The sequence below is a fragment of the Monodelphis domestica genome, chromosome 4 (assembly GCF_027887165.1).
Source record: "Monodelphis domestica isolate mMonDom1 chromosome 4, mMonDom1.pri, whole genome shotgun sequence".
In the NCBI taxonomy this organism is placed as follows: domain Eukaryota; kingdom Metazoa; phylum Chordata; class Mammalia; order Didelphimorphia; family Didelphidae; genus Monodelphis; species Monodelphis domestica.
The window spans coordinates 64,739,954-64,763,905 of NC_077230.1; the positions used below are offsets into that span (position 1 = coordinate 64,739,954).

The 23,952-nt window shown below is 33.5% G+C and overlaps 1 protein-coding gene across 5 annotated transcripts in view; it reads right to left on the reverse strand.

The window, feature by feature from the left end:
- CBLB (Cbl proto-oncogene B) overlaps nt 1-23,952 on the reverse strand; it is a 219,270-nt gene that overhangs the window by 16,818 nt on the left and 178,500 nt on the right. Inside the window, exons 14-17 of one of the 5 annotated variants that reach the window (XM_007493530.3) lie at nt 12,361-12,483; nt 8,440-8,537; nt 8,190-8,321; nt 4,395-4,535 (exon numbers count right to left, since the gene is read on the reverse strand). In XM_007493530.3, the coding sequence (XP_007493592.1) occupies nt 4,395-4,535; nt 8,190-8,321; nt 8,440-8,537; nt 12,361-12,483 (494 nt within the window). Of the gene's footprint in view, nt 1-4,394; nt 4,536-8,189; nt 8,322-8,439; nt 8,538-12,360; nt 12,508-23,952 lie in introns of all 5 variants that reach the window. The other 4 variants (XM_007493529.3, XM_007493528.3, XM_007493531.3 and 1 more) reach the window with 4 other exon arrangements.

The following is a 23,952-nucleotide window of genomic DNA, read 5'->3' on the forward strand; positions in this document are numbered from 1 at the left end:
AAATATCAAAAGTGCTGTCTTAGAATTTTGAAATAATCTGATAAATGATGTTGATTTAACCCCACCACACAATTTTTCTAAGAGTTCCACATAAAACCCATTTCTAGAAGCAAGAACTGCTTTATATCTTGCTGTCAGGGCTGTCCATATCCCAAGTAAATTAAGCCTTGTGCTGAAGGAGTATATACTACTGCCAAGTATTTAATATGCAGAGCTTAAAGGAGAACAACAGATATATGACTCATTCGGTAAGAGAGTTGAGCCTGCTATTACCCAATTGCCAGCTAATAGCAAGACCATACATTTAGTGTAGTAATATTTACAAAGCAAGTATTTTGCATACATTTTCTACTTTGACTCTGTAAGCCTATGCGTATTACTATCTTCATTTTAAAAATAGGGAAATTGGGGGCTCTAGGAGGGGGGAGGGAGAAACCTTTATGTACCCGAAGAGCTATGTTAAGTGGCAGAGTGGGATTCAAATTCAGGTTCTACTGTCTATCTGTCATAACATATTATCTTACTATTATGGATTGGCTAAAAGGCAGCAAGGATTATTAAAATATTATTTTCAAATTAACAATCTGGAAGCAAAACAAAATTGAAACAATTTCCATCTTTAACACAATGTAATACATGCACTAGACTCTTAAAGCAGAACAATATTACTCATGTACTTTCTAATGAATGTTGCTTAGGGGAGTGGGAGATAAGATGGTAATAGTACTTGTGGTCAAATATGGGAAGAGATGACACAGGAGAGGCCATTGCTTGGGCTGAAGTGTCCAGTCAATTAATATATTACCTTGCTCTCTTCTTCATTCTTTCTCCCCCCTAACATCTCCCTATCTGTCCCCTCTCCTTCCTTTCCTTCGAAAGGAATATAACTATCCCTCTGCTATAGAGATCCTTGAAGAACATTCTTGAGAAAATCGGGGACTGCAAGCAGGGTAAGAACAACTTGGATTTAAAATCCAAATATGTTTTGGGGTTTTGGTTTTATAAGATTACTCACAAAAATGAATAGTATGGAAATGTTTTGCATGATAACACATGTATAATTGAGATCAGATTGCCTATCAGCACCAGGAGGGGGACGGGAGAGAAATTCAATCATGTAACTTAGGAAAATTTGTGTGGAAATTTGTGATAATGTGTAATTGGGTAAAAAAATTAATATAAAAATAAAAACCTAAACTTAGTAAAATGGTGAAACTTTAAGTTTTAAAAGAGGAAAAAACTACATAACAGAATTATATTTAAAATTATAAATGAGATTGTGAAAGAATATAATGACAATGCATGTCAAAATTAGCATTATTGGGAAAAGTTATTGACTAATGAAAGATTATTATGAAAAAATGCTCTGATTATGTGAAGAATACCTCTAGCTCCAATTTGCATCATGTGCTGTTATGGTTTTACATTGTATTAAAAACATTTCAATAAGGAAGGTGCTAGAGTAAGAAAAGAAAATAATAGAGAAGGGGAAAGTAAAGGTGACCATATGATAAAATGCACTTAAATTTTGCCAAGGTCACATGGAAGTTAAGTGGAAGTCAAAGCCTTGAGCACAGGTCTTTTTATTCCAAGGCTACTATCCACATGCCTTTGACCCTTAGTTCTTGATTCTTCATACTTAATGGACTTTTATAATGAATTAGAATGGATGGTGAGCTAAAAACATATAAAACAAAATAGCATGAAATATTAAAATCTTATAGAAAAAATGGAAATCTCAAAAACAAAGACAGTTTTAAAAGTAAGTAATTCTAATTATTCAACTGTACCTGGCTCAAACCAAAGACTTCACCCAGCCCTAATCTGTAATATGCAGCTACCAGACCTGACATTTGGCCAATCCAACAGAAGGTGACAGATAAATATTTGCTGAATGAAGGTATTTAGACTGAACCACTAGTTTTGGGTAAGAGGAATTAAACATTTAAAAAATTGACCTTGTTCTTTCCCATCTGACTAGGGGAAAAAAATGTATGTCCTGAATGTTACTAGTAGCATTGTATGCCCCTACTTATTTTTTTCCTTTCCCTTTATGTTTTACAACTACAAAAAAGAAGCAGGAACTTTAAGAGCTAGTTTTTTAATTACAAGCTAATGTTTTTCCTCTAATCAGCTCAAATCACTTAAGCAAAATGAAGTTCCCTTCCATGGTTAAGATATTAAGTCATAGCCAGTAGCTGAGAGATAATCCACAATGAAAGAAGTAGGGATGTTTGGTGCCAACTGAGTTCTAAAATTAAAAGTCCCAGGAGCATTTGAGCACCAACTTATATTCAGAATGAATTGCTTTAAAAAAAGTTAAAATGTAGGGCTGAGTACAAAATATTAGTGCTCAATAAATTGACTGAAATAAAGGTATACTGAGCAAAATATGAGTCTGTACCTTACTACTTATTTTTTGAGAAGGTTCAGTCAAAAAATGCCTGGGTGGCTAGGTGGAGCAGTGGATAGTGCTGGGCCTGGAGTCAGGCAAACTCATCTTTATGAGTTCAAATCCTGAACTCAGGCATTTAACTGACTCTGTGTGACCCTGGACAAGTCACTTAACTCTGTCTGCCTCAGCTTCCTCATCTACAAAATGAACTGGAGAAGGAAATTTAAAAAACTGGACACAAAATATGAGCCCATCATTTGGGGAGGGAGGATATAACTATGGAGTATGAATCTGATGGAATATTATTGTAACATCAAAAGATACTGAATGAGAGGAATTCAGAGAAACTTGAGAAAATTTACTTCAATTGATATAGCATAAAGTGAGGAGATTCAGGAGACTCATATACCAAAAGACCATAAAAATGGCTAAAAGGAAAAGATGTCACAATTCATAATGATGCAATTACTAATCTTGACTCCAAAGGTTTGGTGTTGAAACAAACATACGTCCTCTTCTCAGAAGAGCGGTGGTGAGTTATGGAATGAAGCATTCAGTGGTCAATAAGGCAGTGTGCTCTGCTTAAATCTCTTTGTTATAAAGTATACTCTATTAGTCAAAGCAGCTTATAAGGAAGTAACAGTAACATAAAAGAACAATGATACAAAAACAAGCATCAGTGAACATCTTTTTTAACAGTTTGTTATGGGGAGGGTTTAATGTAATAACTTTTTGATATAGAAAAACAGAAAATATGAAAAATGATGCTAATTTTAGCCAAACTGTTTAAATTAAACAGCTGAAGCAGAACACTACCACCACTTTGTGGCAATATGTTCAAATTGCAGGTCATTTTGTTAAGCAGGGAACTAATCCAATTTGGAAGATTAAATGGTAACATGAAAATATGAAGTGGCAGTAAATGTCACAGTGCTTGAGTAACCTTTCCAACAAATTTGCTCATACTTTTTCAATTATAATATCAAGTTAAAAAAAACAAGACAAAGAAATTCTTAGTGAGAATGACAGTCTGCTAAGGGAAATCACTTAAGTACAACAGACCTTATTTTAAGGTACCCTTGCTCTAAAACATTAGCATATAACTGCCAGTTTTCATAGCTTTATATGATTGGTTTTAGATATGTGTGTGGGTGTGCACACTCAAGCACCTATGTGTGTAACCCAACATGAATAATGTTAGTCTATATACTTGTTGATGGGAGTATATAATTTGAAAACAAAATACACTACATTCATTTTGCTTTAAAGAGTCACTTAATGAGGGGAAGGTGGATTGAGGGGAAGGTGGCTCAGTGGATTGACAGCCAGGCCTAGAGACAGGAGATCATAGGTTCAAATCTGGACTCAGACATTTCCTAGTTGTAAACCTGGGCTTAACTCCCACTGCCTAGCCCTTATTGCTATTCTTCCTTAGAACCAATACACAGTATTGATTCTAAGATGGAAGGTAAGGGTTTTTAAAAAAAGAAAATTTAAAATTATTACATATAATTAGGAAAATAAAATATTAAAAAATCATTGAGAAATTCTACAATCTTTTGTTAAAAACAGCATAAACATTCCTTAACACAATAAAAATTTTAGTACTTATTAGTATCTACTAGTTGAAAGAATAACTAATTACTCAAAAATCTAAAAATTATCCTTGTTTATAAATGGTAAATAAAGAGACTGAGAAGTTCAAAAGATAATATTTTACCCCACATTAGTGGTGTAAATTGGAGTACTCCACTTAATCTCATCTGTCAAGTGAGAGGTCAGATGAGATCTGTAAAGGTCTTTTCTAGCTCTAAAATTCCAAGATTCTAATTCTTGCCTTCTTTCCACTTTTTTGTTTCTTTTGTTTCAAAAAGCAGACTTGTAGATTTTTTTCTGATAGCTAGACACAAGCAAATTATTAATAATTGATACCTATCATCTCAGATGAAAGACCAATTCTTGCCCTCAGTTAAAGAGTTGGATGTAATTCTCTTCTTACCTGAAGGAGGAAGAAAGAGCTCATGTCCTGAGGATGGCCGGCTCCCAGAGCCAGGAGGTTTTGTATGTTCAATAAGACTAAGCCTGGCAGGAGGCGGGGGTGGTGGAAGTGAAGGGGGGAGGACATCAAAAGCATCTTCACCTGCATTCAGAGAAAATTCAGTACCATGAGTCCAAGTTTATTAAGAAAAACACAGTATCAAGCAAAAGTTACGATTGATTTTCTCTTGCAGCTTACTGAGTCTTTCATTTCCAAGATTTATCTAGCAGTTCACTGATTCTGATAATAGAATCTTTAAGTCTGGTTGCTTGTCCAGGAACTGTGTTTGTATGTATGAGTTTGTGCTAAACACACTAAGTGACTGAGCTCTAATTCTAATACATTCTTTTCATTTCTGAGGTGAATTTTTGCAGCTTATGCAATTTTTCAATTTGTGAAATTTGTAGCATGTAGCTACAAAATTTAAAATATGAATAAGTAGAGTTCAGACAAGTTATTACAACTCAAATCTTCCTACAACAAAGTCTGAGTGACAAAAATGGCACCCCACCCCAATATACTGCTGCCACTGCTACTCTGTTCACTAGTGATGCAGTTTTGTACAAAAAAAGAATGTCAACCATCCCTTTGGGATAATTTAATGGGATTTGTTCTTTGTAGGCTGTTTTATTTTACTCAAATTATAGCCAAAACACTTTTAAGATGTATCCTAAAATAGGGACACATGCTAATGAAATGGTAATTCTTCTAACGAAAGAGCAGTTAAGTTTTGGAGGCATTCTCTTTCATGTGACTCCAGGAATCATAACTGATACTTAGATACTACAAAAACAAACTACAAATTTATCTAAAGCACTGATGATTTCATTAAAAAAATACTTTTTAAAGAAAAAAAGTTCCCCTATATCTTCATGTAGGCTAAGTAGAAAACTGCTATATATTGCTACATCTATATCTATAGATGTAGCTAGAAATAGACATATATAAATACACACATGTATTTTATCACACTTTCATAAAAATATAAATCCTTTATAAATGGTTCTATATATACAAAAATTATATGCAGAGATTTGTAGATAACTTGCTATAACAGCTAAATTTATAAATACAGATATTCTACCCCAAATCCTATTCCAATACTTAATCTTGACAGGGAGAGGACCCAGTGACCAGATTTTGACAGGGTCTAAAGAGTAGTAAAGACTTTCTGCTACCAAGTTGTTACTGAATGTGAGTTGTCTGGGAACCATCTTAGGGATGTTTTGAATCATTCATCAACAGGGAGGTGGCCAATTACTGATAATTTTTGTTTAATCAAAATAGCTTATCAATTCTGTCTTGTAATGAACAGAAAGTAACAATCTACATTGATGGATGGAGAACTCCCATTAATGAAATAAGGAATTCCCTAAATGGTGAGATAATACATATCCCTATATATTAATTTATAATGAAAGTTCACTAAAACATTATCCACCTAATAGCATTCTATAGGGCTGTAATTGACACTGCATTAGTATAAGGTTTTCTTTACATGTGGATGGGCTCGAGTGAATGGGGATGTTTTATTTTGCAGCTTTCTCCACTATAAAATTACAGTTTCATTTCAATCAGTCAAAAATACTGTTAAAAATGAGTCTAGATACATGTCTATATCTATGGATATATCTATCTGGATACAAATCTGATACAGAGGGTTTCCAAAGGTTCTCAGATTTGCTTCTCTTTGAAAGAGTGAATAGATACAGAAGAACAAAACTCCAATAGAAATGTAATAGATGACCTAGTCACTTTATCTTTTGTATAACTGTGTCTCATAGGAGCAGGGACCTAGAGCTCAAAAAGGTAACAGAGGGTGAGTCTATCTCATTGTAAAGCTAAGGAAACTGAGACCCAGAGACCAAGATACTTGGTTTTTTTAGTATTACCTACTTTATTAAGATAAGTCTTTATCTTTATTAATATGATAATTCTATAAGACAGAATCGGAACCCAGAGCTCTAAATCCAGTGATTCACTATCCACTATGCTTTCTTCTGAGTAGCTTGAGACAGCCTGCATAGACTGCTTCTATTTCAAATCCTACCAATGGCTAAAGGTTCTCAGACCTACTCCTTTAATGCTTTAAATGTTCATAACCCCTCCCCCCAATTTTCTTCCTTCTACTTATTACTTCTCACTGCTGGCATAGCTGGCCTTTGAGCTCATTGGCCAGGAAGTAGCAGAATCAGAAGCAGCAGAGGCAATGATTTCAAAATTCCTCTAAGTGCAAGTTGAAAAACAAATTAAAATGATTCCTTAACAAATTATTTTAAACTGAAGTTGATATAAGGAATGGCATCATGTTGAAGAACAGCCATACCCTCTTCTTAAATACAACTTTCCAAGAAGTTCAAAAGTATGAAGTTCTTTGTTCTGTTAACAACTCTGAGTTAAGTAGCAGAAAGAATTATTATTATTTTTTAATATTCTTAAGATACCAGGGTGATGAGTGAGTTGCCTACCATCACGGGGCAAGTCAATGATTAATAAAGAATAAATGAAGGAAGGAAATAAATATTTATTAACCACCTACTATGTGCCAGCATTGGGGAAGGGGAGGAGGAGAATAAACATCTATATAGCATGTGCAACATACTAGGTACTATGTTGACTGTTTTACAAATATTATTTCATTTCACTGTCAGAACCACTCAGGAAGAAAGGTGATATTAATATCTCCATTTTGTAGATGAAGTAAACAGGACTAAGTGACTTGGAAAGGGTTATACAGCTTGTTAGTATCTGAAGCCAGATTTTAATTCAAATCTTCCTAACTCAGGACCTATTTTGATATCTACTATAATACTTTGTTGCCATGAGTATGTGTTTTATTACTCTTTTAAAAACATGTACAAAATCAGTTTCTAATCTGAAATGAGATTGGTGTTTCACATACTTTATGTATATCTACCAATTGTTAAGGTAATAGGGAAATAAATCAGAGGCAATATGGTATAAAAGAGAACAGGGTCCTGGATCCTAGGAGACCTGAATTCAAGCCCCACACGTGACATACTACCTATGTGACTCTCCTCAGATCAATGAAACAGATAACTTTCTAGGGGACCCTAAGATTTGAAGTTTGCCAACAAAGCACCAACTTAGCACTGGTAGAATAGTCCTTCTGGGAACCTCCCTGTATCAATGCACCCTCAGGTCTAGCCCATATTCCTCTTGCAAGGGATGTAAACCATTTGACCTTTTTAAGAATTCTGCACAATTAAGCAAACTATTTCTCATGGTATACATAGGGGCCATTAAAGAGCTCACTACAGTAAACATCAGCTGCACATTCATTAACATCTGATTAGTTTTAAAATATCAATAGTTATTTGCATTCTACCATTAAGGAAATAATTGCAAAGAAAATCCTATGAATTTTTTTTATATATAGCACTTTGCAAAAACTGCAAAGGAATATAAATATTCTACTAATTATATTTCAAATAAATGTAAATATATATTTCTCCTGTTATGTAACAGGAGAAATATGAAATTTCTCATGACCCTTTGAGAAATTAGTATTGATTTTTCCCCACTGCCTAATGGCTGTCTAAACAGTCAACATGATTGCTCATCTTTTGTCATGGCCATGTGAGCCTGAGAATCACCATCACCTGTAAATCCTATCAATCTTCCAAGGAAAGGAGAGTGATTAGTAACATTTTAATTTAATATATGTCTAACTTCAGATGCTGAAAATATGCAATTTGTTTTTTTAAGATGTTTGTTTTTAAAAAAGTCTTCAACCTAATGGTGGGATGAGAAGATCATAATCAGAGGGCGTCCTGTTGAGTGAAGAATCATGCTTTGGATTGTCCCGGGATGGAGGTCTGGCAGGTGGTATTGGCACTGGAACAATAGCTGAATCAAAAACATCTCCTAGAGGATAATACAAAATCTTAGTGTGCTTTTAGTACAATAAATATACATAATTTTTTTGCCTTTCAATTCTATCATTACGATGCTAAATATAGATAGGAAATATTCATATACCCACCCTTTATATATATACCTAATTCAGGGGGGTTTGATTTCTTCAGCTCGGATGAGGAACTGTGTATTCCATTCATTATACACTGACCATTTTCACATGACCTGGGATTAGAGAAAAAAAGATATGACTCTAAACTATATTTACATCCAATTTCCAATTTATTTGAAGGTAAAAAGGATGAATGGAGGGGCAATCCCAGTGTAATATTCAATAACAAAATTTGAAAGGAAAGAGTAATTAAATCTTTTCCTAGGAAAAGAAAAAGGAAATATATCTGAAGACACTTATACATGTTTTAAAAATCAGGGGTAAAAAAAAATCATGAAAAGAAAGAAGTATTTTAAGAGTTAGTGTTATTCTTTAACTGAATCAAGGATTGCAATAGCAATAGAATAGAACTTAGCTAATAATAATAATTAAATTATTTTAGTCTCAATAGGCCTTCTATCATTATTAAGAACTAAAAAGAACAGAGAACTTGTAATCTAACCAAATGATTTAATAGGTCAATAGCTTTGCTTGCTTGCTTTAAAAAAAGGAGCCTTATACTCTGTAGATTAATAAATGCTTATTAATTATTATAAAAATCTGAATTTTTTTCCTATAATATAAAACATTTTTTCCAAAATGGGGAAAAACTAGTTTTCAGTTTAAATTAAAAATATCAAAAATTTTAATCATGGAACTAATAAATGAGGTGAGGCAAAGGTGAAGAAAGGAGTAAATATATAACATGGGATCCAAATCAATGAAGATTATTATCTGCTTACTATATGGCAGATGGTACTAGATGCTGGGAACAAAAAAGCCAACATGAAAAAAATTCAATCCCTGCTCTCGTATTTTTGGGGGGGGGGCGGAGGGGGTGAAGAAATAATACTTACTCTGCTAAATTAATATAGAGAAAAGGGATAGGGATGAAGACTAACAACTGAAAACTCAGTTGGACCTTGAAAGGGGTAAACAAAAATGAAGAGGAAACAGAGATCAAGCCCTGGGGATAGCTTGCCTGGGAAAGGACATGGATGAGGGTGATATTGTCTATGAAGAATATTAAGTTAGTCAATATGGCTATATGTAGGACACATAAGGTGAAGTGATGGGAAATAAATCCAGAAAGATGGGTTGGAGTCATATTATAAATGGTTTCAAATATCAAAGAGAATTCCTATTTTAGGCTACAAGCAATATTGAGTCCTTAAAGCTTTTTAGCAAGTGAATGATCAATATAAATTTGGCAGCTTTGTAGAGGATGGACTGTTATGGGGAAAGGACCAAGGGAAACCACTTGGGAGGCTATTGTAGTAGTGCAAGAGAAAGTATTTGATACAAATAAAAAGGGGATAAATAGGAGAGTTGTTGTGGAGGTAAAGTTGATAAGATTCGGCAAATTACTTGATATGGAAGCATAAGAAAAATCAGTGTGTGGGCTGTGATCAACAAACTGAAGGTCAGGTCAAGTTCATACAAGACCTTATAGGTAATAGGGAGTAAGTCAAAATTTTAATACAAGTTTCCCTTTAACCACAGACTGACAAATCTAATCACTCCTCTTTTGATGCTTACTACCTGTATGACCTTGGACAAATTACTTACATCCCTAGACTTCACTTTCCTTATCTGTTAAAAAATAGAAAAAAATGGTGAAGTGGGGTAGTAGCAGTTAAGGATCAGATTAGATGTCTTTTTTTTTAATCCCTTCCAGCTCACAGGATCTTAAATACTAAGGGGAAAAGAATTCTGACATGATAGTTTGTGTTTTATATTTATGGGGAAACTTTCCCTTCTCAAGCCTGAAAGTATGAATTACATCATTATTTGATCAGTCGATAAATGTTCACTAAGAATCTATTAGGCACCAGGCACTGTGTTAAGCACTGAGAGTACAAGAAAAGCCAAAGACACAGTCCCTGCCCTCAGGAGATGCAAATATATTGTTTGTTTTTTTTAAAAATCCTTAGTATCTAAGGCCAAATTTGAAACCAGGTCTCTGTAACTGCGGGTTTGGCTCTCTATATAGTATCACCTAATTGCCATCACAAAACTAATATCAAATAGTACACAAAGGATAATGATGGATACAATTTAAATTCATATTTAGGATACATAAAATCCTACCAAAAAGGGTTAAAAATACTTAAAGTATAAAATATACTACCAGTTTTCAAGCTAAGGAATAACTGGAGAATCATTGGATCACAGATCTAGAGCTGGAAGGGATTGTAGGATCATCTAGTCCAGCCCCTTCATTTAACAGATAAGGAACTAAGGCCCAGAGAAGTTAAGTAATTTCCACATGGTCCTCCTATTCTAGCCACAAGGAATTACCAAAAGAGGGGGGAGGAAAGGAGTAGAATGCCCAAATGTTACTACAAAATTTGAAGAGTCAAAGGAGAGTTAAGTTAATAAAAATCTAACTTTATTTGAGACTTGTTCTTGACTCTTTTTTTTAAGTGATGGAAATTTTTCTCTTTTACAGAGCCACTAAATGCTTTGTCAATAAGGAACCTAAACCAAACAAATTAAGGTCACCAATTTCGGTTATATCGTTATCATAGAAGGCTTCAGGCCACCAGATTGCTTAATAATCCTGTATTCAGAAGTCCTTTCACTTAAGTATTTAAAATGGTCTGTACTCCTCCACCACAAAGGGGTTATCTCTTCTTGAAGCACTTCTTTTTCTCCATTTATTCCATATAAAGGACAATGAAACTTTGTAGAATTTGAGAATGAAGTTATCATGCTACTCTTGTAAACTGTTTTATATCCATTGGTCAGGTTTCAAAAGTAAATGATAGAGGTTTGGGGGAAGGCATGGCTAATACAGAAATATGTGTGATTTAATATTTGTAATAGGTTTTGTATTTTTCTTGACTTTGCAATAGTCGGTTAAGGGTATGAAGAGGGAGAGAATATGGAACAGAAAACAAAATAAAATTGAATTTAAAAAACTAAAAAATTAAAAAGTAAATGGTAGACTGCTGAGAAATATTAGGAAGGTAAAGCAAGTGTCTATAAAGGGGGAAAAACCCCCAAACCGATTTTTATGTACAAAGGCAGACAAAACTAGAAGAAATTGAAGAATACAATTAGGATGAGGCTTATTAGTGAATTCAATTTGTTAATTCAGTTTCATTTTTCAACCTAAAGATACAAAAGTCTCTGTGAACCTTTATCTAAACTTATTATATATTCTGAAAGAGTTTTGAACTCTAAAGGGAGATGCCACTCCAAAAGCTAAGGATAACATAATTTCACAAGGAATAAAGAAAAAAAAATTTGAATCATAATGTGATTATCTAATCTCTGTAAGCCTGAAAAAATTTAGCTAATGCAAACTGTAAGGCTGTAGGGATAGTGATCGAGCATTGTGAACAGCAAAGGGAGATACTTTTTAGATGATTTACTTTCATTTATTCAAAATATGAATAGAGGTAGCTATGTTCATAAGTGAAAAGACATGAATATAAAAATTCTCCAATATGTAATGAGGATAATGTTAAGGTTTATTTGCATAATGACTTTCTTTATATCATTTCAAAATTTCTATAGATACTCATTCTTCTTGTGGAGGAAGGTATGCCGAACAAATACGAAGCCCTGAAATGAGTTACTGAAATTGCACGTATTCTACATGAGCAGAATCATATTAAAGTGGAAGATATTTTTTTTATGGAACACAATGTTCCATTATACCCACCAGTTAACTAATTTAGTGTAATGGCTTCCTGATTAATGAGTTCACATCTTTTCGTTCACTCTGGAATAAGGGTAGAAAATAGGAGGCATAAAGGAAGATACAAGTAAGCCCAAGAATTCAACTGTTTCTAATTAAATGTAAATGATAAAAAACACATAAAAACATGAACAAAAGAAGTAATGTCTATGAAGATTTAAGTTGACAAAAGTTGTATATATTCTTACCGTAAAGGAGGCTTTATACTATGACAATGGGGTGGTTGTAAGCTCAGGGAGACAGGATGAGATGAAGGAATCTTGTAGTCATCATCTTCTTCCTCAACATTTTCTTTTATTTTTTCTGACAGACTATTTGTTAAAGGAATAGGACACCTATTAAAAACAAAAATTCCAGTCTACAATTTGCTTGACTTGAGGATAGTCAAGTTTGATGTGATGCATGCAAACCATATAAATTACTCTGTCACTCATTCATCTTTCAATTATAGGATAACATCAAAAGAGCTGCCTCATAAAATTAATAAAAAATAAATCAGATTTTTTATTCTTTTGGCCAAGATTCAATAGGGGGAAAAATCCTTATATTTATTATTTTAAATGGAAGAATAAGAACTAGTGCTGTCAAATCAAACAAAATCTTGGTGTATTCAGAAAAGGTAAATGCATCTTCAATAAATTATTCAATGACAAAGTAAATATTTTAACTTGAAATGGGTAAATAAAATAACAAAAATGGGGAAAATTCAAATTATGTTTTTAAAAAAGTTAATGAAAGAGCCAATCTTCTTAGGGTAAAATTTCATATTTAGGGGACAATCAATTTGTTTTAAGGATATATTATTTTCTCTTCTACATGTAATTATGGAAAAAAGTGACTAAAGCATGAAACATAAACTGAAACTAGAGCAGCAGAGAGAATTTTATTTGAGATCCTCATTTCCATTATTTTCATAAAGCATAATTATTTAAATCTTTAATTTGTTGACTAAAGGAAATTATTAGAAATGAATAAAACAACTGAAACTTAACCTGAATATATACTATGATCAAGTAAAGCACAGGAAAATAAGATTAAAACCAATTTTTTAGTATCTACTTCTATATTCTAGAAAATCTGCAATTTTTGACCACCTTCTGTAGAGGGAGCAAGAGATCTTCTCTAAATATAGGAGTTTAGAGTCTGAAATAACTTCCCCTCCCCTTTGATTTCATGCTAATAAGAAATGAAAAGTTAAAAAAGAAAACTTTCTTGAGTTATAGACTGAAAAGAGTTAATGTACTTAAAATATTTTGAGCTAGAAGGGGTCTCAATTATAATCTAATTCAATTCCCTTCTTTTCATAAATATCCTTTTAAAGAAGGGATTTAAAAATTTTAGGAGAACTAGATCTATTTGCTTTAATGCTTAAAGTTCACACAGCTAAAGGAAAGAGTGCCAATATTATCTGCAAAAGTATTATTCTTTAAATCCTCTGAAGATTTTTTAATAACAATTTTAAAACAACTGGCTGTGAACTCTTGGTTCCCTATATGACAATTTAGAAAACATCTGTGGTGGAACGATAGCACCCTGATGCATGAAGGAAAATCCAAATTTGCCACCAAAAACATAGCTAAAAGATTTAACGAGCACTAAATTAAATTTGTAATGACATATGGGCACCTATTAAAAGTTTAGTCCCTTAGTAAGGGCAGGTGAAACAAATACTTAGCTGAGTAAAAACATTTGTTAGGGGAGAAGGCAGGAATGAGAGGAAGGTACATACAAACACCCTTTCTTAAAGGAATACTTCCCAATAGAAACTTTTACCAAGATGACCCCTAAAGTACAACAAGAGGCTCCAGTAACTTAGTTTGCACCACTCGTTTTCCTTTGGGGCTAAGAAGTACTTTAGCCTTAATAACCTCAGACGAGAAAATAGTCTTACTCTAATTCATGTTCTATTCAAATTGAAATTTTAATATATAAATACTTCAAAGTTTTTAACAAGAAAACTACTTTTCAATCAAATACACTGTACTAGGACATCAAAACTTAGAATGATACTAAGGGAGGTATATATATGAAGAGTTTGATTTCAAAGATGGCACACTTATTTCCTTATAAGTACATTTCTGATGTCTTATACGGCTTTCTAGTAAGAATTCTCTTCTGATGAAGATGAAAATCACTTCAGATATCTAAGGTTTGAAATTTCCTTGCACGGCATTACAAATCAACAGATAAAATATCTTTGAAGGAAGGGAATGATAACCCCCTAGACATCAAATTCAAAAAACTTTCTCAGTTATCACTCAATTTGACCTCTTTGCTACGTTTTGTTTCTGACCTAGATTAGATTCCCTTTTATGTTCTTTACTTCCTCAGATTCCAGAAGATTGTATTCTCTAGTTCTTCTGCCTTTTATTCCTGTTTCCTTTCTCTTGTCATCCCACAATCCTCTTACTTTTCTAAGTTCTGTATTTGGCTTGCTGGTTATTTTCCTCTTTATGTTCTCTATCTTCATAATCTCATTTCTTCCCAGCATCTCAACCCATCCTGCCATCTATCAAGATAACTGCTAAATAAATTCATACATCTAATTATTAACTTTCCCCAGAGCTTTGAATCACATTTACAATTCTTTAGGATATTTGCACCTAAATGTCCTTCATTGTTTGTATCCAGCTCACCATGTTCAAAACAAATCATTTCCCCTACAAATTTTGTTTTCTTCTTAACTTTCCTTCCTACTCTGTCATTGACATTAACAGTCTTGTCTGGTTCTTTGTTAGTTTCGTATTTCAATATCTCAAATTGACTGCAATATGTCTCCACAGATCCAAAATCTTCTTAACCCCATCACCTATACACAGATTAATCTCACTGCCTATTTCTACCCATCATTTACAGGGCAAACTGAATGCTACCTATAATCATGAAGGCTTGACGGAGTTGGTAATGACTCAGATTTCACAAAGCTAGACATTTTTCCCTATACAGTTAACATATATTGTTTTTATTTCTCCCCTAGATTTAGTTGTATATGTCAGATCTCTGATAATTCAGAAGATGAGCTAATTTTTTTTCTAAATTCTGAACCTTCCCCAAAACTTTTTCCTATATATATAGCAAGTGCACTATAAATGACTGCCATATTCATCTTTCTGAGCCTTGCTTTGCTCATGTGTCCCCTTTTCTAGTCACACTTGGAAGGCTTCCAATTGCCTACCAAATTCAGTCTATATTCTTTGGGTCTGACATTCAAGCTTCCTTTCATTTTATTCCAACATACTTTTGCAGTCTAATAAATATTTGCTTCCCTTCCTATATTTTATCTTCCATCCAATTTAGAACAATTCCCACTCCTAAAACATGCTCAATGTTTTCCTGTTCACACACACTTCCTCTGCCTGTCCTTTTTTCAATGCCATCTACCCATATCACACTCATCCCTTCAAGAACCAGCTAGAAATGCCATCTCTTCCTACAAGCCTTAGCTGATACTTCCAGTCAGAAACAATCTATATTTAAAAAATAAACTAACATCATTTTGTAGTTTTCTAATTATACATTCACACACTCACAGATTCTAAGGTATGTGAAAGCAAATACTATTTTCTTCTTACTTGTAGGAAAACTGGGTTCATATCCAGGTTGTTCTACATCTTACAGCTGAGTACCATGAACAATTCACTCAACTTTTCTAAGCCCCAATGTTCTCATTGATAAAACTGAGATATGAATATTTGCAAGGCTGTTATTAGAAAAGCTCTTAGAAAATGTGAATTCACTATATAAATGTGAATTACTATACCCCCCCCCCAAAAGGCTAACATACTGTTTTGAACACTAGGTATATGATAAATGTTTGGTAAATGAAAGAAAGAGTGAAAAGCAAGTTCACCTTTCACATTATGGAACTATAAGATTCTAACATGCACCATTTCAAAATAATTCAAGGGAACTAAATTTCTAAGTTAGAGATTAAGGTTCTTCAAATATAATTTAAAAATAAAAGAGAAAAATTTGGGGCAGCTACATAGCATAGTGAATAGAGCACCAGACTTGGAGTCAGTAGAATGTGGGTTCAAATCAGATCTCAGACACTTTCTATCTGTGTGACCCTGGCAAATCACTTTATCCAAAATGCCTGGCCCTTGCTGCTCTTCTGTCTTAGAATTGCTACTAAGACAGACAGTAGATGTTTTTTGTTTTTTAAAGAAAAAGGAAATCATAGACAGTTAAGGAGGATTACATTAACTGGGTTTGTATTTTTCTTGGAGTAGCACTTCAAATGTGAACTTTTCTTAAGGAGATAAAAGATATAAATGTGATATAACTTAGAAGACTAAATAATTTTAATATGGCAAAATTCAGGAATGCCAATAAAGGAGTTCCAACTTAACAGATTAAGGTAATAAAGAATATTTCGCATTCAATACACAAAAACAATTGTTAAAAATAGGTCTCATGGAGTTCGAGAATAGATTTTTGCAATAAAATGTAAAAACCAAGCCTGATGCAAATTTTTAAAAAGTTATAAATCATAACACTTTTACTTTCACTATCAAAACAACTCCAAGTTATTATAAATGATGGTATTTTTTTCCTGAAATTATCACACAGAAACCTCTTTTTTGTCTCCTAAATCACTTCATTCCTAACAGACAATTCAGGTCTTAAATATAATGTAGTAAAAAATAATTAGTATTATTCATCATTTATTCATTTTTTAAATTTATTTTTAGGAATGGGTAAATGTTAATTTTTTCCAATGGGCCAATTTTCAACCACTGATTTTGTTTTATGAATAGTGTTTGGTCAACAGGATAGCAAAACAGAATTCATAAGATTCGGCTGATTCCCAGTTCAATGGGAACCCTGAACCCATTCCACAATTTTAAACCATTAGTTGATATTCTTTTCATGGTCTTCAAACATTTCTTGAGTGTTCAAAGAATATACAGCATTGTGAAAAACACTTTGGAGAGTGTGTGTTGAGATACAAATTTAAGAAGTACTATTTCAAACATACTCTGACTCGATATGAAATACAAATTAGAAAGAGAATAAATCTGTACCATTTTTATGCCTGAAGAGAAGCACAAAAACAAACAAAAAAAAAACAGGCAGAATTCAGGGAAAAAGTATTTTTTTCTTTTGATATTATGATTTCATTCAATAAAATCTTGCATTCCTAAAGTTCATTTCTTGCATTTTACTACTGAATATTTTATTTTCCAAATATTGGGGTAGGTAAACTTTGATTGGTAACTTCTTTATCTTCTACTTGATTTAAATTGCCATATTTTTGAAACACCATCACTGTTCCTGCTTGTCAGACTGTGTTTCCTTCTCTCCTTCAAGAAATTCCTGAATAAAACTACCCTTTTCCACAAACTATTACAGATTGGGAAAAAAGAAAAGTGATTATTCATGCAAGAATATACTGTTGAAAGGTGAAATTCCCATGAGCAAACTCTAGGAATTTACTTAAATCTTTATTTAACCTTTCTTTACATAAGGGAAATACTTAATGATGATTACCTGGGGCTATCATATATTCATTCTCATTGTACATATGTCCACAATGATAGATTCATCTGTATCTGTTATTTGCCATGTAAGACCCTTATTTTCTGAATTACAAGAGCTCTTACATGACTAGTCTCAAGGGATAAAATACTTATTTAATTTTCTACTGCCCATAAAAGAAGAAAATAACTCACATTTATTAGTAGTTTTCAGTTTGCAAAATACTTTCTTTACAGAAACTCTGTCTACTACTGGGGCAAGTATTATTATCCCTATTTTAAAGATGAGAAGACTAAGCTAAAACAACAATATAACAATAATAACAAAATAACAAGTAATTTTAAGAGCTAAGATAGAATCATAAAGGATATTGATTACAAGTTTCATTTTCTTTCTGTTATGTAATGTTAGGGTCGAGGAAGGTCGAGGATAGGGAAGTTGACCATTTATGATTTATAAGCTATATTATCCAAGCAAATTTTACTTATTAGTTGTAGATAAATCTGATGAGATGTTAGTGTCAGAAGGTAATTTTAACTGATGGAATTGAATTTTCAGGACCCATTATATTTTCATACTTCAGATTTTTGTACTATATGGCTCAGATTTTTGTACTATATGGCGTATTATTTTCAAAAGAGAAATTGAAGAACTCAGAAGCATTAAAACCATAAAATTTGAAAGATTATAATCCAATCTCTATTTGATAGGTGAAAAAACTGAGGTCTAGAGGGAGGGAGTGATTAGGTTAATAACAGAACTGCCAAATAAGGTAAGAATAAGGCCTCAAAATCTCAGTGCTCTAATTACCAATTCAGTGCATCTTCTACCCGCAAAATACTCATTCCAGAAAGGAAAGGAAATGAACCAGATACAAACATGAAACGATAGTTGGACTTCTATCCTACAAATCTATTTTTTCAAAAAATACCAAGTTGAAATTTTAAAAAAAGAGGCAAAAGGGGGAAGGAAAAAGTTCTATAAATCCAAGAAAGGTAGATATTTTACTAATATATGTTTTTTTATATAAACTTCTGGAGATAACAATCATCTCTCTCTACTATATAATTGAGGCTGCAAAGATAGACCTTTAAAAGAATATCACCCTATTTAACACTTAAAGCATTTTGGCCTGGAATGAGAGAGATCAGAGGCCAGGAAATTTATCCTTCTTCTATGAAAGAATTTCCAATAACTGTTGAGCAAACTTTCTGGAACATCTTACCACAAAACACTGCTGAAAATACTATCTGGTTCCAGAATAGTAAAGCAATTAGACCAGTGTTCAGTTCATTGATTTCATAGTGAATGTGTAATTCCATAGGGTTTTGGGAATAGAAATATGAACACTTTGACTTTTAAAAAAATATAGATGCTATACCTCAAGTTATCATTTGTTGTTTTTAGCCTAGCCTTAAAGGTTTTATTATAATAGGAAAATGAACAGAAGATAAAGATTTAGTTGTTCACATGTTAGAATGAGAAGGGAGTAGAGCAAAGCATGTAGGAAATGGACTATGGGTTAATATGGCAAAATGGCTATGATTTGATTTGTGGAAAATAATTTAAAGTGACAACTTCATTACTAAATATTACTCAATTTTCTTTTGTTTTCCCATGCAATTTACTATTTATCCAATTTTTTTTCAGAGATAAGTAGTACATAAGCTCTGTATTAGTAAAAAATATCTCTGGTTATTCCTAGGTTCTTTGTTCTATTTAGGTAGGATTAAAATGACTTGGATAATGGAAGAATACAAATTTGTGAACAAATCTGGTGGTAATAACCAATATACTCTATGACAGGATCAGAGTTCAAAGATTCCTGAAGATGAGAAAGATTAGCCTAATATAGTCCTTAAACTAAGCCAGCAAAAGTAAAGGACATAGTAAAGTAGATGATTCCCTCAAAGTATTTGGTGCTGGACTGACCACTTCTGAAAAGACCAGTAATAACCACTTTTATGTCCAGTGGAAGGCAATGACTGGAGCTCAGGACACAAGGTCTAGCTAAAGTAACTAGAGAGAACTGCCTTAAAGAAGAGATATACCAGGTTTATTCAAATATTCGAGAGGCTATAATGTATAAGAAAGATGAAGGTGTATTTTACTTGATCCAAAGAGAACAGAGCTAGAAACAAAGGGTGGAAAAGATGTCAATTTAAGAAAAGAGAAACTTAACTGACAATTATAAGTTCCCAAAATGGAATGGATGACCTAAGTAACTAGGAGACTGATCTTTTCAAGTACAGAATGTCTGGTCGCTATCAGTAATGTTGTAAAGGAGTATAAGGAGTTGGACTAGATAGTTTCTGAGGTTCTTTCTAACTCAAGTTACATAATCTTTGACTGTAACAATCTGAATAGAAAGAGTCCCCAAGCAATCTGTTGCTTTGTTATTTAGACTGAAGCACTGAGGAGACTTTTGTAGCAAAACAGAAAAACAGAGCAAGAAGGGATTTTCTTGGGATCTATCAAGTTCACTAGGCTTGGTACTTTATTCATAAGGGTTTTAAAGCTACATAGCACTTTACAGTAAAGAATTAGTCTTTAGATTCCAAATCATCTCACGGTTATAATACATCCCTAAAAGACAGGCAACTTATAATTCTATAGAGCAACACAAACTAGCAATTAAATAAAAGGTTACAAGGCACAGAAAATGGCCTGTGTATAACTGTGGTATACTACTGACATACATTAATACTATTAATCTTGTCAGTAACAATACTCTGAAGTACCAAATTCTGTATATTAACAGGAAAACCAAAATGCTAGAAAAATATATGTTAAAATATAATCAGTCCTGCTTTGGTAAGAAAATGGTCCAAAATAGTCTTTTTGTACCTAATTTCATTGACTTAAGAAATAAGAGTGACTGCTGAACAGTCTGTTTCCTTTGGGTCAAAAGCAAATGCACATGTGTTATGGCACTGCATAATCAACGGAAAAAAGAATCCTAAGAAAAATGAACACTTTGGGTGAGGAGTTAAATAAATGACCTGCTAGCACCATTTCCCACATATATTCTTGCTTATGTGAGGTTTCCACTAAGGAGCTTTCCATTTAAAAGAAAAACTGCCAATATCACCCTCAAACAGAGGATGATTATGGGGGTTAGGAGGAAATGGGGGAAAAAAGTAGAAATTAGCTCATATATAAGAATTAGTATAAGATTAGTTATTAGATGAAAAGGGCAATTTCACCAGGAGCCAGCAGTGGAGGAAAAAATGTATGTGTCTGCACACATGTGTGTATGTGTATACATAATATACAAATATATGTATAACCATATATGTATAAGTATACAAAAATACTTTGCCTTGTATAATAACATTATGAAATTTCTTTTTAGTTATTATTTTCCACATGCTCTTAAGTTTGTTAGAGAAAGCTTCTCATAATTTGAACTAAACAGGCTTACTGCAAAATTTCAGATGAATGTTCTACTCTACATTGCACACGATGGTGAAATAGCTTCCAAGATACTGATTTTCAAAAGCATCTACAAAAATTGTGTGTGTGTGTGTGTACATGTGTGTATGTGACACAAGTAGCAAAATATAAATATATGAGTCATTTCACTTTTCTACTGCTATTTTATTACTCCATTGATTCTATTGCGCTTTAGCAGTGGTTTATAAAATTTGCTGATCACAATGTCCAATCAATAAAAAATTTTTAATGTATGTGTATACTACTATATTGCTAATTACTTAACTGCCAAATTTTTGTTTTATAAAGCAAAAACTGAGATTCAAGAAAATCCCAAAGACTCTCTCTCATTTACTTCCAGAGAAAGAAGTGATGGACCCAATGTATACCAAAACATATTTTACTTTCTTTTTTGTTATTGTTAAAAATCTTTTCAACAAAATGATTAACATGGAAAAATGTTTTATAGGATGGCTGGAATGGGGAATTCAGACTTGTACATTAGTAAAATATCACTTTGGTAAGAATATGATGCATTGAAGTGAAATCCTACAATTATGACATGATGTCATTTCCCAGGTAATGAGGGTCTGAGCCAGGGTGGTGGCTATATGAATAGATAGATGTGGAGAAATGTGGAGGTGGTAATGATGAGTTTTATCAACAGAAAGGGTATGTGGATTTAGCGAGAGAGAAAACCAAGAGTCAAAAGTGACAATGAGGCTGTGAAAATCTGTGTAACTAGAAGGCTGTTAGTGGCCTTGACCATCCTGTGAAATGAAGGTCTTTACCCATCCATTCCTGCCCACCTTGTGTGACATCAACTGTCCAACCATGAATGAGAAGGGATAGGGGTATATAATTCTCACTCTCTGTTGACGGCTACCAGACTTAAAGCCCATCCTCTATAAGGAACTTGTCCTAACTCTGAAGTGAACCAAGGAATATGGGGTAGGGATAGAATTTTCCCAAAGGCACATACATACCTAAGTTAATATGTAGTTTACCTTATGATAATTGGAGGATATGAAATTGGGGTTTGTGGAAGGATAAGAGTGTGATTGTTGTAGAAAGCCCCAAATTGGTAAACTAAGTGAGTGTACTAATCTGTCTTCCCCACCTCCACTTTGTTGATCTCATGTCCCTTGGGGTCAGTCCTAGACTCCCCATCACAACTGCAAAGTCCCAGTTCTCACTTAGTAGATTAATGCTCTAAAAAATCATAAGCCCTCTCTATCCATCCTTTAGGAAATTGAAATGGTTAGAACAGAGGATAGTTTAGAAACCTGGGTAAATGACATTTAATTTGTTACCTAAGTAGCTAGAGTTGCCCTTAGGACCAATGTGAAGCATCAGGTCTATTAATCTTAAAAAATGATACTTATTTTGATCTTTGTTTGTTTGCTTAAGTTGATGCAAACATTTCTCAACCTAAAGAATAAAGCAAAAGATGATACTGGATTTCTTGTTCAGGTTTCTATGGTTATGAAATCATAGAATCTAAGAGATAGAAAGGATATCCATGCTTATGTGTCATATAAGAGGCATTAAATACACATACATATGTATTTATGTTAATGTGACTTTATAGTATTTGACTTAATATCTTGTATCAACTTTCTCCCCATCTAATTCCTCAAAACATTTCTCTGCCTGAATCTGATTAGTCCTTGCTGACCACTGCTATGATTTTTTTTATGAGTGGTAATTCTCTATAATAATGTCAAAATGCAGAAAATCATTCATTGCATAAGCATTCATTTAGCACCTAATGTATTCTAGACATGACAGTAGGAACTCTAGATACATTTTTTTAAATAAAAAAGTTCCTGCCCACAAAAACCTTATATTCAACTTGGGATAAAGATGTTCATAGATTAAGAAATTTAAAAGAACAAGGAAAGACTTGATAAAGCAGATTGCCTTTACGTTGAACTTTAAAGGAATCTAAGAATTCTAACAGGCCCAAAAGAAGGAGAAAAGCATTATTGGTATGGGAAAACAAAAGCATTGAGCTGGATGTCATGTACAAGTAATGGCAATTAGGTCCCTATGGCTAAAATTGGGAATTCATTCATGAAGAATATTAGTGTTTAATAATCCTGGAAGCAGGCTGAAGCCAACTTGTTCAGGAATTCAAATGCCAAAGTTATATTTGATTGCAGAGATCACAGAGAGTTATTGAAGCTTCTTGAACAAGAGTGACCAGTGTTTTACAAAAAACAATTTGACAATTTTGTGGAGGATAGATTGGAGAGAGGGAGACTAACTGGGAGGCTTTTGCAGTCACTCAGGCAAAAGGTGATGTGAGCCTAAACTAGGATGTGTGACAGAGGCTGGCACTAGGAAAAAGTGCCAGACTGAATGAAGAGTATGTGAAATTGATCACTTCGATAGAGGAGGGACTCCAGGAGTAAAATCTGGAGGAGGAGAAGACTCTAGCTAGGAGAACAGTGAGTCTCTCAGTCTTGAGAAGCTGAAGAGAGAAGTTGGGAAAAAGACTTTCTCCTGAGGGTTACCCACTTTTCCTGCTGGTGACTGGAAATCTTTCCCCCAAACACTTCCCAACTGAAGGGACTTCTGAAGAGAAACCTGAGCAGATTTTACCTCAGCTCCAGTTGCCCAGGGGTGAGTCAACCTTTCTCTCCGGGGTTCAGGCTGCCAAGGCCTGAGTTCCCTCTAAACTCGAGGAAGGAGGGGAAAGGGTTTAGATAGAGATAAGGACCCCCTTTTCCCACTTTCCTTTTCCCATTCTTCCCTTCCTGCTATTCCTTTTGTATTACTTGATTGAGCTAACATTAAAAGTTATCTGTTCCCCAAGCTGAGTGCATGAACAGATTAAGGGAAGACCTTTTGGTCCCAAG